Source organism: Dendrobates tinctorius, unplaced genomic scaffold (genome assembly GCF_039654945.1).
Source record: "Dendrobates tinctorius isolate UK_male_01 unplaced genomic scaffold, ASM3965494v1 ptg000060l, whole genome shotgun sequence".
NCBI lineage: Eukaryota > Metazoa > Chordata > Amphibia > Anura > Dendrobatidae > Dendrobates > Dendrobates tinctorius.
This window is the reverse complement of record NW_027361728.1, coordinates 2,571,314-2,589,925: the sequence shown is the minus strand read 5'-3', so window position 1 is coordinate 2,589,925 and position 18,612 is coordinate 2,571,314. Positions and strand designations below refer to the sequence as shown.

The 18,612-nt window shown below is 39.8% G+C and overlaps 1 protein-coding gene across 1 annotated transcript in view; it reads left to right on the top strand.

Moving 5' to 3' along the window:
- The window catches only part of LOC141092472 (probable cation-transporting ATPase 13A5), a 318,264-nt gene that overhangs the window by 223,144 nt on the left and 76,508 nt on the right, over positions 1-18,612 (top strand). Inside the window, exons 23-24 of the mRNA XM_073578636.1 lie at positions 2,044-2,153; positions 2,576-2,672. Of these exons, the coding sequence (XP_073434737.1) occupies positions 2,044-2,153; positions 2,576-2,672 (207 nt within the window). The remainder of the gene's footprint in view (positions 1-2,043; positions 2,154-2,575; positions 2,673-18,612) is intronic.

Genomic DNA, 18,612 nt, shown 5'->3' with positions numbered 1-18,612 from the left:
GGGCCATCAAAATGGTAAAAAAATGTAAAAATCCTTAAACTAACCTGTCTGTCCCCTCCCTACTTATTGTCATCTGTCTGGACCTCACCACATTCATTGATCCCCTGCTACTCGTGTTAGAATCCCAGATTTCTGGATTGTCTGCAACCAGGAGGAGGGTTCTGTGCATGCATGCCAAAGTAACAACATGCACTGTGAACTTCCATGACTTGAGCAGTGCCCTCCCGAGCCTCATGAATGCCAGAATGTGCCGTATGAGCATGAAAGGCCATAAAATTCCAGATTAAGTGGCGAGAGATCAGAAAATGTGATGAGGACAGAACAGATGGTGTTGAGTAGTGGAGACACCGTATAAGTATGCGGTAAGATGAGCATAAGGACTTTTTTTTATTTTTTTAACATATTATGCTTATTTTGCTCTTGAACTGGACAGATCTTTGAGCATAAAAAAGGACATTAAATTTGCAAATTTCCCATGAAAACTCATGAACAGGTGAATTTGAATTTTCCTCCATCGACTCATCCCTTATTACAAGTAGTGATGAGTGAATCTGCAGAAATTTTATTTTGGCGGTTCACACGAATTTGGCAAGGAAAAACATATGCTCATCTCTAATTGCAGTGGCTCAGTTCAGACAAGACTACAGTACCTGCAGTCTACTCTAAGTATGTGGGAAATAGATGGCACAACAGAGCATATTATCAATGCTACCTAAAGTAACCCTATCCAGTGCAATACAAATAATAAAAATAAATGATTAAAGATAAATACAGCAGATAGAGTAAGCAAATGAAAACACCAAAAATTTGACTTGTTTTTTCACAATTGAAAGCATAAAAACTATTAATAAAATGATACCAGCGGTAAAGAAATCCATCTTTTTGTTCTTGTGTAATCAGTGTTAGAAATTTTCCGCAAATGAGATTGGGACTGAATGCAGAATTTTATCTTCCTGCTCTAAGCCAGAGAAACCAAGAAAAGACCTGTCCACAGGCCGCCCCACAGCACAAACAGTCTGTCTCTGTGATAAGGAATATGTTTGTGCTTTAGGGCGTGTGGGCAGGTCTTTCATTGGTTTCTTTTTCATAGAAAAGGAAGGTAAGATTCTGCCTACAGTCCCTCCCCGAAGTACAAGACTCTCATTAGCTGACAACTTCTAACACTGAGTACACAAGAACCACAGGACTGATTTCTTTACACCAGGTATCATTTTAATCAGATTCACAACACCAACCTGACAGTGACTGTAGTTTACTCAGCAAAATCCTACTGACATGTTTTTATTAAGTTTATATTTATTTAGTTTTCATTTTAATATGAATGATAATTATGTATCAGACTGTTTTTTATTGAAATGCATTATAGTCTGTGCATATAAGATGCAGGAAATAGTTAGCTGTTTAACTAGCTATGTTAGACACAGGATAGTACTGTTTATCTGTGCTTAACGATATTAACAATGATTTATGTGATTATTTTTTGGGCTCAGTATGTTAATAGGGTTTCTTTAAAGGTGATGTACACTCCCAAGGATATTTTTCACAAGTCTTGCAGCTTGATAAATCCTAATAGTATGCTATGATTCAGCAACTCTTGCCCATTCCAAAGATCGCCACAAGGCCAAAAATTGCAGAGTTTCAATCGTATATCAATAAAATCTTTTAAATGAAGTGCCTGAGACTGTAGTCAGTACATTTGCAAATAATGCACTTGCAGTCACGTGTTGACAATTTTCAGAGGAGCAGAATTCTATAGATGTATACATTACACAGAGGTGAGATTTGAAAAGCTGCACAATTTGCCCAAAATGTCCTCAGGGGTGGACAAGCTATTTAAGCTAACCCTAGTGACTTATAAGTCTTCACAAGACACAATTACTATGGCCAGTTTACTTTAGACCATTTCCCTCTGATTTTACTATAATGGCTAACTAATCTGACAGGAGATGCATTGCTGATTTTAACCCTGAATACAATGAAGCTTGGTACTAGCGATTATCATTTATCATGAAACATATTTCATATTTTATCCAATACTTCCAGGCACTTAAAATGGCTCATGCTGGAATTTCACTCTCTGAATTAGAAGCATCTGTTGCATCTCCATTTACTTCCAAAATTCCAAATATTGAATGTGTTCCATTGCTCATCAAGTAAGTTTTGCATTAATCTGGAGCATACTTCTACAATTAAAGGTGCATCATACCTGATTGCTTTAAAATATGTTATTTTTTCCTAAACAGTTGTGATATTTTTTGACTGGAATTTGTTTCAGTGTGAATCACCACTGATTTAGTCAATGTGATTTGTTTCCTAATGATATTGCAGTAGATCATTATGTGATTGGTATAGACTACCATAAGTTTTGTTCATGTGATATGTTTGATATTAATATTGTGGTTCAGCCTCATGTACACAATCCTTTAACTGAATTTCTCTAATGCTATTTTTGTATAAATTATTAACTGTTTGCTGACTGTGGAATAACTTTTCTATTACAAATATTATTGTGTTATAGTAACTTACGTGAATAATTACCTTTTAAAAATAATTAAAATATTGTGTTTCTATGCAGGGAAGGTCGGAATACTCTTGTTACAACATTCTCCCTCTTCAAATTCTTGACCATGTTTCAATTCATTGGAATAGTTTGCATATTATTTCTTTTTTGGGTATGACTTTCCTTTCCACCTTTGTCCAAAATGGATGTGTTGAAAAGCTGTGTTCATTCTTGACTCCAGAACTAAAATCACCAGGATTTTCATTAATGTTTATAATGTTGTAATATACAAACCACTGACGTATTTGAATTGCCTAATTTGCCATTCGTGCACAGAGATCTGGTAGAATGATGAGTTTCAGAATAGTAAGAAAAGGGCCCAGCATCAATACTAATAACTCGATATTTAGGTATAATTCCATAAGATATATGGTTTTGTATTTTTGGGTTTATGCCTTTAGCAAAGGGAATGGTTGCCTAAAATACTTAAGGATCAATTATTACATATGTACATTTGAGAACACTGAATTGATTGTGTATCGAATCGAATTTGAGTAGAAATCAGCAGGTTCAATTGAATTTGAATATTTGAATAATGTGCAATTCTCTTTAAAATGGCTTTCCCCATTTTTCTATTTGTAGATTGAATCAGTCACAGACTGCTGCACAGACTCCTCCAACATCTCTCTCTCACCTCTCAATCCCCTCTTATTCATTCTTACTGAACGACTTATAAGAATTAGGTAACACAGTTCAACGTGCTCATTACACACCAATCCACACTAACTTCTTTCTTCTTGTCAATATCTTCTCATTCTCCTTTATTCTGAGCATGTTATTCTCAATATTGTTCCTCTTTCAGCTAGTTTTAAATGATATTAAAAGTCTACCATTTTACGTGATAAGTACGGTGAACATACATAAGATTCACATGTCTATAAGGACATGACTACCACACATGGTCAAGCTCTAGAAATGTGCCTGTCTATCTCTTTCACATTGCCATTACAACTTTCTGAGGTCACTTAAACACATTAAAAAAGCATCATACACTACTAGGAAATCTCACATTGTTAGCCTCATAATTTAGGCAAAACTAAATTACCTGCAATTTTTGACAAATTTATTAAATTTTTTGGGAAAAATTTGCAGAATCTGACATATTCGAATTGTCAAAGGATTTTGATCATCCCTATCTATAAACATAATCATCTTATTCTGTCTGTCTGTAACCGAAATCCCGCATCGCCGACTGGTCGCGGCCACCAGGCCTCGACCAATCAGCGACAGGAGCAGTGCACAGGCGCAGTCCGGAATTCGAAGGACGCATGCCACCACTACTGTCGGGAGATCAGTGGCACCTCCGGCCACATGCACATCAGCGGCTATGCAGCCGGGAGATGACCAGCGCTAGCCGGTAACCAGGGTCCGGAGGAGAGGAGACTCCTCCGGACCCTGGGTACCATCAACCTGTAAAAAATAGAATTAAAGTAAAAGAGTGATATACTCACCTTCTGACGGTCTCCGTACTCTTTCTCTCCTCTCCACGCTCCCGACATCTTCCGTTCCCAGTAATGCTTTGTACCAAAGACCGCTGATGACATCGCGCTCTCGCAAGAGTGACATCAGCAGCGTTCTTTGGCGCAAAGCATTGCTGGGAATGGAGAGGAGGGACAAAGTCCGGGGGCCGTCAGAAGGTGATATGTAAAAAATAGAATTAAACTAAAAAATAGTGATATATTCACCATCCGACGGCCCCCGGACTTTTTTTCTCCTCTCGCCACGCGCCCGGCACCTTGTGATCCCAGTAATGCTTTGCGTGAAACACCGCTGATGACGTCACGCTCTCGCGAGAGTGACGTCATCTCCCATCCTTCGCGCTAAGCATTACTGGGACCAGAAGATGTCGGGAGCGTGGTGAGAGGAGAAAAGAGTCCGGGGGCCGTCGGAAGGTGAGTATATCACTTTTTTTTTATTTTAATCTCCTGTTGGCCATATTCTAGAGTACCCATTGCTTTAGAATTGGGCCAACATCTAGTTATACATAAATGTGTTTAAATATATAATGTGAGTATGAACTTTATATTAACTTAATTTAGTAGATTATATTTTTTGGTAGTTAATTTGCTTCATCCTTAAAGGGGTTCTCCACTTTACCCTATTAGGGAAGTTTTCATTACAAACTGACTAGTACTTCTGTCCATACAATGGCTGCCGGTGGAGGAGTATGTGATCAGACCTGTCCATCATCCTCCTCAAATCGGAAAAACATCTCACATGGCAAAAGCTGTTTATCTATTGGATAATATTGCTAGACTGGTATGGTCACATACTTGTCTAGCAGCATAGCAGCCATTTTATGGACAAGAGTGTTAGTCAATTTGTGATGAAAACTGCATTAACAGGAGAAAATGATCATCCCTTTATCCGCTTCCCGACCGCCCACAGTAGATAAACGTTGGCGCTTGCTGGGCTTTGTGCAGCGCCGACGTTTATCTACTGTCAGCGGTTTTGTGCCCCCCGGGACCCCCACATACCTTATAACACGGGGATCCCGGTGCACAATGCATGCTGGGACCCCCGACGTCATCGAGACCTGATTGGTTCAGGTCCTGATGACGACAGCATCACAGCAGCCAATGAGAGCGCTCGCTGGGAAAGCTGCTTGTTTCCCGGCGATCTCACTCATTGTAATGCGACTTCTCCTCTGATCTCACACTGACAGATGATCAGAGGTGAAGCAGCGTTACTGTGTGACTAGATCGCTGCCAGGCACAGCTGATCGCTGCCTGGCACAGACCTCATTAACTTTCCATAAGATTTGGAGCCTCGCTAGATCAGCAAATCATATAAAATATAAGAGAGTTTAATATCATGAAAATACCTCTCTGAGAATTACAAAATCATATTACATATTCTACTTTTATTGGGTGTTTAATAATTCTGATCTTGAAAATGAATCGTATGCTCATTATAGCTAACAAATAATATAATGAAATGTCATAAAGCCAAAGATTCAGTGCTGTTTCCATCTTGAAATACGTTGTCCTGTCCATCAGACTTACCGCTTACAATTAACTATGTCACTGCTCTAAGCTGAATTATACGCACTGGATGTCTCTATAATTTCCCAATTAATTTTACAGAAAGCCTTTCACTTGACTTTATTTATGATCTTCCACACCTGTGTGCCAGGCAACGATCTTGTCACACAGTAACGCTGCTTCTCCTCTGATCATCTGTCAGTGTGAGATCAGAGGAGAAGTCACGTTACTATGTGCCAGGCAGCGATCTTGTCACATAGTAACGCTGCTTCTCCTCTGATCATCTGTCAGTGTGAGATCAGAGGAGAAGTGGCGTTACTATGAGTCAGATCGCAGGGCAGCGATCTTGTCACAAAAAGAAAAAAAAAGTAAAGAAAAAAAAGCAGGTACGCAGGTTAGGGCTAGGGATAAGGCTAGGGTTAGGGCTAGGGCTAGGGTTAGGGCTAGGGTTAGGGCTAGGGCTAGGATTAGGGTTATGGGTGTGTTGGTGTTAGGTTTGTGGTTAGGGTTATGGTTAGGGCTGAGATTAGGGTTAGGGGCGTGTTGGGGTTAGGGTAGTAATTAGAATTGGGGTTTACACTGTTTAGGTACATCAGGGGCTCTGTAAACGCAACATGACGCCCGCAGACCATTCCATCAAAGTCTGCATTTCAGAAAGTCACTACTTCCTTTCCGAGCCCCACCGTGTGCCCATACAGTAGTTTTCTCCCACATATGGGGTACTAGCGTACTCAGGACAAATTGGACAATAAGTCTTAGCATCCAATTTCTCCTGTTACACTTGTGAAAATAAAAATTGGGGGCTAAAAGTTAATTTTTGTGGAAAAAAATTATTTTTTTATTTTCACGGCTCTACATTCTAAACTTTAATGAAACACTTGGGGGTTCAAAGTGCTCACCACACATATAGATAAGTTCCTTGGGGGGTCTAGTTTCCAAATTGGGGTCACTTGTGGGGGGTTTCCACTGCTTAGGTACATCAGGGGCTCTGCAAACGCGACATGACACCGGCAGACCATTCCATCAAAGTCTGCATTCCAGAACATCACTACTTCTCTTCCGAGCCCCACCGTGTGCCCAAACAGTAGTTTTCTTCCACATATCGGGTACCAGTGTACTCAGAACAAATTGGACAACAACTTTTGGGGTCCAATTTCTCCTGTTACCTTTGTGAAAATAAAAAATTGGGGGCTAAAAGATCATTTTGTGGAAAAAAAAATGATTTTTTATTTTCATGGCTCTACGTTACAAACTTCTGTGAAGCACTTGGGGGTTCAAAGTGTTCACGACACATCTAGGTAAGTTCTTTAAGGGGTCTAGTTTCCAAAATGAGGTCACTTGTGGGGGGTTTCCACTGTTTAGGTACATCAGGGGCTCTCCAAATGCGACATGGCATCCGATCTCAATTCCAGCCAATTCTGCATTGAAAAAGTCAAATGGCACTCCTTCCGTTCTGAGCTCTGCCGTGTGCTCAAACAGTGGTTCAGCCCCACATACGGGGTATCAACGTATTCGGGAGAAATTGCACAAAAAATTTTGTGGTTCATTTTCTCTTTTTACACTTGTGAAAATAAAAAAAATGGTTCTGAATTAAAATGTTTGTGAAAAAAAGTTAAATGTTTATTTTTTCCTTCCACATTCCATTCATTCATGTGAAGCACCTGAAGGGTTAATAAACTTCTTGAATGTGGTTTTGAGTACATTGAGAGGTGCAGTTTTTAGAATGGTGTCACTTTTGGGTATTTTCTGTCATATTGACCCCCCCAAATTCACTTCAAATGTGAGGTGGTCCCTAAAAAAAAGGTGTTGTAAATTTTGCTGTAAAAATGAGAAATCGCTGGTCAACTTTTAATCCTTATAACTTCCTAAAAAAAATTATGTTTCCAAAATTGTGCAGATGTAAAGTAGACATGTGGGAAATGTTATTTATTAACTATTTTGTGCGATATCACTCTCTGATTTAAGGGCATAAAAATTAAAAGTTTCAAAATTGCAAAACTTTCTAAATTTTCGCCAAATTTTGATTTTTTTTTTAACAAATAAGCGCAGTTCATATCTAAGAAATGTTACCACCATCATGAAGTACAATATGTCACGAGAAAACAATGTCAGAATCAGCAGAGTTATTACCTCATAAATTTACACTGGTCAGAATTAAAAAAATTGGCCCGGTCACGAAGGCAAAAACAGGCTCGGGTGCGAAGGGATTAAAGATTGACAAAACTTAATTATTTATTATTTTAATTCTGTACTTTGGAAATTTTCCGTACTTTGAAAAAAATTGTAATACAGTCTAAGAGTATCTGTCAGCAGGTTTGCAGGTTTTGAAAAAAATGGAAGACATACAAGACCACTGATAATCTCCCTCGATCTGGTGCTCCACGCAAAATCCCACCCCGTGGGGTCAGAATGATCACAAGAATGGTGAGCAAAAATCCCAGAACCACGCGGGGGGACCTAGTGAATGAACTGCAGAGAGCTGGGACCAATGTAACAAGGCCTACCATAAGTAACACACTACGCCACCATGGACTCAGATCCTGCAGTGCCAGACGTGTCCCACTGCTTAAGCCTGTACATGTCCGGGCCCATCTGAAGTTTGCTAGAGAGCATTTGGATGATCCAGAGGAGTTTTGGGAGAATGTCCTATGGTCTGATGAAACCAAACTGGAACTGTTTGGTAGAAACACAACTTGTCGTGTTTGGAGGAAAAAGAATACTGAGTTGCATCCATCAAACACCATACCTACTGTAAAGCATGGTGGTGGAAACATCATGCTTTGGGGCTGTTTCTCTGCAAAGCGGCCAGGACGACTGATCCGGGTACATGAAAGAATGAATGGGGCCATGTATCGTGAGATTTTGAGTGCAAACCTCCTTCCATCAGCAAGGGCATTGAAGATGAAACGTGGCTGGGTCTTTCAACATGACAATGATCCAAAGCACACCGCCAGGGCAACGAAGGAGTGGCTTCGTAAGAAGCATTTCAAGGTCCTGGAGTGGCCTAGCCAGTCTCCAGATCTCAACCCTATAGAAAACCTTTGGAGGGAGTTGAAAGTCCGTGTTGCCAAGCGAAAAGCCAAAAACATCACTGCTCTAGAGGAGATCTGCATGGAGGAATGGGCCAACATACCAACAACAGTGTGTGGCAACCTTGTGAAGACTTACAGAAAACGTTTGACCTCTGTCATTGCCAACAAAGGATATATCACAAAGTATTGAGATGAAATTTTGTTTCAGACCAAATACTTATTTTCCACCATAATATGCAAATAAAATGAAAAAAAAAACAAACAATGTGATTTTCTGGATTTTTTTTTCTCAGTTTGTCTCCCATAGTTGAGGTCTACCTATGATGTAAATTACAGACGCCTCTCATCTTTTTAAGTGGTGGAACTTGCACTATTGCTGACTGACTAAATACTTTTTTTCCCCACTGTATGTAATCTGACAGCAGCATGAACTAAGGATAGAGAGACCCTGATTTCTTTGTAATAGTTATGGTCACAATTGGCCTCCATAGATTCTGGCAATTGTATTATTAGGGATGAATCAGAGAGCATTATTGAATACATGACACTCTTTCAGTCACAGAAGGATGATGCATGCAAAAAAGGAAGCACACTGTAGCACCATAACATGCAAATATGAAAAATGAATTGCATTAGTCTTAGTGAGGATTGGCATAGACAGGGACCTGGAAAACGAGAAATGCCTTAACGTGGCTTCCAGGTACACATAACTTGGCCATTTTATGCGCTAAGCTTTCTCAATTTTTCATATTTCTAATGCAGTAATGCAATTCATTTTTCATATTTGCATGTTATGGCGCTACAGTGTGCTTATTTTTTGCTTGAATGTATATGAGTTGGTGACTCTAGGTTAAGCACCTGTTCACACAATGTTTATGCTTGGATGTGACGGTCAGTTTTTGAAATTTACAGAAGGTTGATGCGACACCATCTAATAAAGACAGGATTCTGCACAGGATAATTTTTGGTCCTTTTAATTTATTATATACATACATACATATAATATGTATATGTAAAAAAAACATGAAAAGTCTGCTAATGTGCTGTGGTGGTATTACATGGGCTGTTGGTACTACCAAGTTACGATCTGTTTCTTCAAAAATTCAGTCTACTGTAATATTTGATAGTTTTACAGTAATTGCTCTTGGTTCTGTTGCAAGTTTTTCTAATGAATACTGAATGTATCATAATGAAGAAATTAAGCAAATGACCTTCTTTCCAGAAGATAAATCATCCGCTCTTTCCACTTATGGTATCTGCAATCTATTCCAGCCAAATTTAAAATGAAATTTTCAAATGTCACTTCTTCCTTTCCAAGCATTGCCTTGTGTCCAAGCAGTACTTTTTGACTATTTGTGGGGTATTGTCATGCTCAGAAGAAAATGGATAGCAAACTGTGGGGTCAACTTTTTCATGTTTTCTCTTGCAAAAAGTGAGACACTTGGGGCTAAGGCACCATTTTTGTGAGAAAAAGGAAAATTTTCAATATGATGACCTAATTTTATCAAATTATATGTAGTACATGTACGTTCAACATGCTCACTATACTCATGGATAATATTCTTGAGAGGTCTAGTTTCCAAAATGGAGTCACTTGTTGGGAATTTCTGCTGTTTAGGCACCTTAGGGGCCCTGCAAATGAGACAAGGTGTCCACAATTTTCAGCGAAATTTGTGCTCCAAAATAAAATGGTGCTCTTTCCTTTTCAAGCCCTACTGTTTCTACAAATAGAGGTTTCTGACCACATGTGAAGTATCAGCACACGCAGAAGAAACTTGGTAACAAATTGTGTGATCCATTTTTTCATGTGATTCCTTGTAAAAGTGAAAATATTACCGAAACCTTTTAGAAGAAAAATTACATGTTTTTTTCATTCCATTTTGCATTAATTCCTATGTAACTTGAAGGGTTAAAAAATTTCTTGACAACAGTTTTGAAGTATTTGGGGGTGCAATTTTTAAGATGGTATTACATTTGCTGAGTTTCCAATATATAGGTCCCATAAAGTCCATTTAAATCTGAATGGCTCCCTAAACAAACAGGATTTGTAAATTTCTTGTAATTTAACCCTTCTAAAATCCTAACAAAATAAAATGACATTTGAAAAATGATGAAGATGTAAAGTAGATATATACAAATGTATTTATTAATTATTTTCTACAGCGTGACTAACTGGTTTAAGGATATTAAAATAAAAAATTAGAAAACTGTAAATATTTCAAAATTTTGACCAAAATTCCAATTTTTTCACTAAGCACAAAACATAGCAACCTAAATATACCACTAACATGATATACAATGTGTCACTTAAAAACATTCTCATAATTAGTGGTATTCGTTAAAGCATTTGAGAGTTATTTCCACATGAAGTGACACTGATCTGATTTCAAACATTTGGCATGGTCATTAAGGTCAAAATTGGTTTGGTCAGTAAGAGGTTAATGCAAACACATTCTTACCAATGCATAAATGACTTCAGCATGTGGTTATTTATTAATGAAAAAGCTCTAAACTTTTGACAAGCTGTCCAAAAATTATGCCTTTTTGAGAACAGCATTAGGTGTGCTCTTTGGAATGAAAAAAGCATTGGCTTTCTTTAACAAGCTGAGCACAATTTATTCATACTTCAGGATTTGCAGCAGGTTTACTTTTTGGAGAAGAAGAAATGTTTTTTTTTTATCAAGCCATCCAAAAATTATCTATTTTTTACAGTTAGCGCCTGGCTCGCTATTTGAGAAATTAAGAAGCAATGACTATTTAACCAGTGGACTAAAAAGTATCCCTTTCTATTGGAGCAGAAACAGGTTTTCTATTTTCAAATTTAAGAAGCAATGGCTTCTTAAAAAGCTATGCAAACATTGTCTCTTTCTTGCACTGTTTCAGGTATGTTTTTGCAGTACATGGTAGGGTTCCAAGCAGCATAACAAAGTAGCTATAGAACTTTGCTTTATTCTCTATAGCCTATCACTCACTAGCTCATGTTGACTGCATGTTAAAAACAAAAATCCAAACTTTTCCCACCTTTGAAACTGCAAGAACACTATTGCTCTTATTAACCCCTTTACCCCCAAGGGTGGTTTGACCGTTAATGACCGGGCCAATTTTTACAATTCTAACCACTGTCCCTTTATGAGGTAATAACTCTGGAACGCTTGCATAGATCCTGGTGATTCTAAGTGTTTTCTCATGACATATTGTACTTCACGTTAGTGGTAAAACTTCTTTCATATAACTTGCGTTTATTTGTGAAAAAAATTGGAAATTTGGCGAAAATTTTGAAAATTTCGCAATTTTTCAACTTTGAATTTTTATGCCCTTAAATCACAGAGATATGGCACACAAAAATCTTAATAAGTAACATTTCCACATGTTTACTTTAAATAAGCACAATTTTTGAACCAAAATTTTCTTTTGTTAGGAAGTTATAAGGGTTAAAAATTGACCAGTGATTTCTCATTTTTACATCACCATTTTATTTTTAGGGACCACATCACATTTGAAGGCACTTTGAGGGGTCTATATGATAGAAAATACCCAAAAGTGATACCATTCTTAAAACTGCACCCCTCAGGGTGCTCAAAACCACAATCAAGAACTTTATTAACCCTTCAGGTGCTTTTTTGAATTTAAAAAAAATGAACATTCAACTTTTTTCGCAAAAAAAATTACTTAAGGTCCATTTTTTTTTATTTTACCAAGGGTAACAGGAGAAATTGGACAGCAAAAGTTATTGTGCAATTTTTCCTGAGTACGGTGATACCTGATATGTGGAGGGAACCACTGTTTCGGCACATGACAGAGCTCGAAAGGGAACGAGCGCCGTTTAACTTTTTCAATGCAAAATTGGCTGGCCATGTCACATTTGGAGAGCCCCTGATGTGCCTAAACAGTGGAAACTCCCCACAAGTGACCCCATTTTGGAATCTAGACCCCCTAGGAACTTCTCTAGATGTGTGGTGAGAACTTTGAACCCCCAAGGGCTTCACAGAAGTTAATAACGTACTGCCGTACAATTAAAAGAATCATATTTTTTTCCACAAAAGTGATCTTTTCACCCCCAATTTTTACTTTCCCAAGGGAAACAGGATGCAAATGTTATTGTGCAATTTCTCCTGAGTATACTGATACCTCATATGTGGGGGGTAAACCACTATTTGGGCGCATGGCAGAGCTCGGAAGGGAAGCAGTGCCATTTGACTTTTTTGCCTGGAATTGAGATCGGATGCCATGTTGCATTTGGAGAGCCCCTGATGTGCCTAAGCAGTGGAAACCCCCCACAAGTGGCCCCATTTTGGAATCTAGACCCCCTAGGAACTTCTCTAGATGTGTGGTGAGAACTTTGAACCCCCAAGGGCTTCACAGAAGTTAATAACGTACTGCCGTACAGTTAAAAAAATCATATTTTTTTCCACAAAAGTGATCTTTTCACCCCCAATTTTTATTTTCCCAAGGGAAACAGGATGCAAATGTTATTGTGCAATTTCTCCTGAGTATACTGATACCTCATATGTGGGGGTAAACCACTATTTGGGCGCATGGCAGAGCTCGGAAGGGAAGCAGCGCCATTCGACTTTTTTGCCTGGAATTGAGATCGGATGCCATGTTGCATTTGGAGAGCCCCTGATGTGCCTAAGCAGTGGAAACCCCCCACAAATGACACCATTTTGGAAACTAGACCCCCCAAGAAACTTATCTAGATGTATGGTGAGAACTTTGAACCCCCAAGGGCTTCATAGAAGTTTATAACGTACAGACGTACAATTAAAAAATCATATTTTTTCAACAAAAATGATCTTTTCACCCAATTGTTAATTTCCCAAGGGCAACTGGACCCCAAAAGTTATTGTACAATTTGTCCTGAGTACGCTAATACCCCATATGTGGGAGATAACTACTGTATGGGCACACGTCAGGGCTTGGAAGAGAAGTAGTGACGTTTTGGAATGCAGACTATGATGGAATGGTCTGCTGGTGTCATGTTGCCTTTGGAGAGCCCCTGATGTGCCTAAACTGTGGAAACCCCTCACAAGCGACCCCATTTTGGAAACAAGACCCCCCAAGGTACTTATCTATATGTGTGGTGATCACTTTGAACCCCCAAGTGCTTCACACAAGTTGATAGTGCCCGGGCATGAAAATAAAAAAATCATATTTTTTCCACAAACATGAACATTTAGTCCCCAATTTTTTACTGTCCCAAGGGCAACAGGAGGAATTGGACCCCAAAACTTGTAGTCCAATTTGTCCTGAGTACGTGTGGTAAGCGTGTGGTAAGCACTTTGAACCCCCTAGTGCTTCACAGACGTTTATAACGTAGAGCCAAAAAATAAAAAAATCATATTTTTTCAACAATGATATTTTTGCCCTCAATTTTTTATGTTCCCAAGGGTAACAGGAGAAATTTGACCCCAAAAGTTGTTGTACAATTTGTCCTGAGTAGGCTAATACCCCATATATGGGGGGAAAACCACTGTTTGGGCGCGTGGCAGAGCTTGGAAGGGAAGGAACACTGTTTGACTTTTTCAATGCAGAGTTGGTTGTAATTGAGATCAGATGCTATATTGTGTTTGGAGAGCACCTAATGTGCCTAAACAGGGGAAACCCCCGAATTCTAACTCCAACCCTAACCCCAACACACCCCTAACCCTAATTTCAGCCCTAACACTAACAGGAAAATGTAAATAAATACAATTTTTTTATATTTTATTATTTTTCCATAACTAAAGTGGTGATAAAGGCGGGTTTGATTTACTATTTGTGGCAGGTTTTTATGCTTGGCTGCTGTCATACACTAAAAGATGCTTTTTATTGTAAAAATAGTTTTTGCATCACCACATTTTGAAAGCTATAATTTTTCCATATTTTGACCTACCGAGTCATCTGAGGTCTTATTTTTTGCAGCATGAGTTGACGTTTTTACTGGTACCATTTTTGGGCACGTGACCATTTTTTATCGCTTTTTATTCCGATTTATGGGATGCAGAATGAACAAAAAACAGCATTTCATGAATTTCTTTTGGGGGGTGCGTTTACACCATTCTACGTGTGGTAAAATTAATAACGTTGTTTTATTCTTCAGGTCAGTATGATTACAGCAATACAGCATTTATGTCTTTTTTTATGTTTTGGCGATTTTATGCAATGAAAACAATTTTATATAAAAAAATTATTATTTTTGCAACGCTTTATTCTGCGAGCTAAAACTTTTTTATCTTTTCACTAATGACGCTGTGTGGTGGCTCAATGATTTGCGGGACAAGATGACGTTTTCAGCGGTACCATGGTTATTTATATCCGTCTTGTTGATCGAGCGTTACTGCACTTTTTGTTCGGCGGTATGATGATAAAGCATTGTTTTCTGCTTTGTTTTTTATTTTTTAAGGGGTTCACGAGAGGGGTTAACTGGTGGGACAGTTTTATAGGGCAGGTCATTACGGACGCAGCAATACTAAATATGTGTACTTTTATTGTTTTTTTTATTTCCAAAAAATGAATTTATTAGGGAATATTTTTTTTTTAAATTTAATTAGCGATTTTTTATAAATTATTTTTACATTTATTTATTTTTCACTCTATTATTTTGTCCCAGGGGGACATTACTGTAATGTGTCAGATCGCTGATCTGACACTTTGCAGTGCAGTGTCAGATCAGCGATCTGACACAGGCACTGCAGCAGGCTTCCTCCGTGCCTGCACTCAGCAGGCAATGAGGAAGCTGCCTCCTTGCAGGGGCCTGAAGGCCCCCATGGCCATCTTGGATCTATTCGCATGGTAATACACGGCGCTGCCGCCGGGACTCAGGAGCGGGGCATGCGGGAGCATAGCAATACATGGAGCTGCATGCTCCGCTCCTGAGTCCCGGCGGCAGCGCCGTGTATTATCATGCGAAACTCGGCCATTTAAATGGCAAGTGTGATCCCGGCCTAATCCCCCGATACACTGTGATCATGTTTGATCGCAGTGTGCCAGGTGTTAATGTGCCAGGGGTAGTCCGTGACTGCCCCTGACACATAGTTCCGGGTGTCAGCTGACACCGGCCACAATCAGCGGTGCCCCCTGGGCGCACCGCTGATTGCTTAGATGCACTCTCCGGTCCCTGGTCATACGGGTCCGGGTACCGTGGATTGGATAGTATGTCTGATGTCAGAAAGGGGTTAATTTTCATCTGGACTACTGCAACTCTTTACACATCGGTCTCCCTCTAACCAAACTTTCTCCTCTCTAATCTGTCCTGAATACAGCAGCCAGTGTCGTATTTCTGTCCAGTCGCTACACTGATGCCTCCATCTTGTGTCAGTGATTGAAATGGTTGCATATTCACTACAGAATACAATACTGTACAAACTTGCCTCTCTCAACCACAAACCTATCCACAGTTCTGCACCACCCTTATATCACATCCCTCATTTCTATCACTCTACACGTGCCCTCCTTTCTGCAACTGATCTAAGACTAACATCCTCAATAATCCGAGCGTTGCACATCCCTCTCCAAGACTTCTCTATTGCTGCACGAGTGTCACGATGACCCGTCCTGTGTGACGTGACCCGCAGGCCGGTAACTAAAACAACAAGACGCGGCACGTGATACTGTCCTGTGTGACACGGCCCGCAGGCCGGTAACTAAAACAACAAGACACAGGGAAAGGGGAAACAGTTACAATGGTGGGCCCCGCAATAGGGAAAGGGGATGTGGAGACCTCCTGCACTCCCCTGAGTCAGTGTCCCTAACGCTCCTAACATTCCCTATGCCGGTTCCGCACCTGGCGCCGATCAGGAACCTGTCACCCTAGCACACCCTACACCTATCCCTTGCTAGGGAGCTGGGTGGCGCAGGCACTGGCCCCCACCGCTGTACTAATACACACTAAGTAAAACACAAACAGGGAAACACCACTTAGCTTTACTCTGTTGCACTTGCTCCTGGCAACAGTGTCAACCACCAGAATCCAGCTCTCCTCCTGAATCGGTGCCACCAAGCTTTGTCACAGCTACAAGGAAATCCCCTGACTCCTTTCACACCAGGGCTAAGACAGTGCTGCAAAGAATGCTCTCCAGGTCCTTCCTCCACCAAGGATGGTTGAAATGAACACTATCACCAACACTGATTGCAACACCTGTGACTCTTTTATAGCAGAGCCAGAGCGATCACACCTGTATTATAATCATGTGCAGTTAACTAAATAAACCAGAGTGCAATGACGCTCACCACCACCGGGGGCAAACTTGGAACAAAGGACACCACAGTGCAATAATCCTAATGGCCACTGGGGGCAAAAACCAGACTTAAGCACATCTTAAGAAAAAAAAGGATACCTGTGCTTTTTATCAGTCCTGATCGAGCATGGATCATGACGAGCATGCTGTAAAAACACATCTCTTTAGACAGGCCTATTACCTCAACTCACTGGCCTAACTCTCCTATGTTCACTCCTTCTAAATGTTAATCATAATCTGCTCCCTTCTACTCATTCTCCATGCACCCAATAGCATATGATAACTGCATTTTGTCAGATACTGGCTGATGACTGGATCATGCAGCTATATATGAAAATACATATTTATTATAATGATGGCTGGACTGTACATAACAAGAACATTCTACCTATTGTGTCCCCCCTATTTCCTTATAGATTAAAAGCTTGCAAGCAGGCCCTCACTCCTCCTGTAACTGTTCAACTATGAGTTACTTTGCACAGCTTTATTGTCTGTAAATGTCCCCGCTTAATTTCAAACTGCTGCGGAATATGTTGGCACAATAGAAATAAAAATATTATTATTATTACTTGTGTACTTTGGGTTGCTGCCGTGCTGCTATATTTAAATTATCTTTATTTTCAGCTTGTGGACACACATTCCGACATTCTCCAGTATATACAGTATATTAGGCTGGGATCACACATGCAAGAAACATGGCCAAGTCCCGCATGTTAATACCCGGCACTGCCACCAGCACTCAGGAGCAAAGCGTATGGCTCCATGTATTGCTTTGCTGATCCGAGTGACGGCGGCAGTGCGGGGTATTAACATGCGATACTGGGCCATGTTTCTCGCATGTGTGATCCCGGCCTTACACTTCGTATTTATATGACTACATCACTTTTATGGTAACTGAATGTCAATTAATTCAGTACCACACAATGGTATATAGATTAAAATATATCCTTTATTAACATTACAATCGACATACAAATGAAAAGTGTCAAATGGATAAAAGAGGAACCACAAAGTCCATAGGAAATTCCATAAAAGCCATTAAATCATAGACACACAGAAGTACCCATATCATATCACTGCGCACAATTATTAATGTTTGGGGAGGCAAAAAAACTCAATAAAAATGTAATACTGCTGTTGCCCACCGCAGGCATATATTACCAGCAATAACAAAGTGTACCGCTCCCTCCACAATGATCCTCCTAACAGCGCTAACCTAATGGAATGATTTAAGGGTGTAAGAAAAATGTTCTCTGGTACCTACCAGTGTCTGCTAATCGAGATCCTTGGATGTCCCTCTGCCCCGATGCGCGTTTCGCACTGCTTCTTCCGGTAATTGTTTGTGATTACGTATTTATATACTGAAGACTGCTAAATTGTAGTGGAGTGCAATGTGCACACTGTCACAATCCCCATCATTGGCAGCACTTATGGGTGGTCATATGACCACATGTAAGTGATTTGCTTACAGGAGTCTCAGTATCTTCATTATTTTATTTGCAGTGTGAGTGGGTGGTCATATAACTGCAAATATAGAATTTGTATACTTGGAGTCACATGCTAACTGAATTGTCATCAGCTTCTTTCAGTAGAGCACTGAGAAAAATGAATGAGTTGTTATGTGATCATAAGTATAAGGGAGTGACAGGACTGTAGTCGTGACCTGAATTACTGCTATATTCATGTCCAGTCAAGTCCCCTACAAAAAAATGTACTGTTCTCTTCTGCATACCTGCATCTCCAGGATCAGCTTCCTCTGGGCACTTCCCAGGCGATAATGGTCCCTCTTCAGGACAACACCCAGCAATGGCAACACAGTC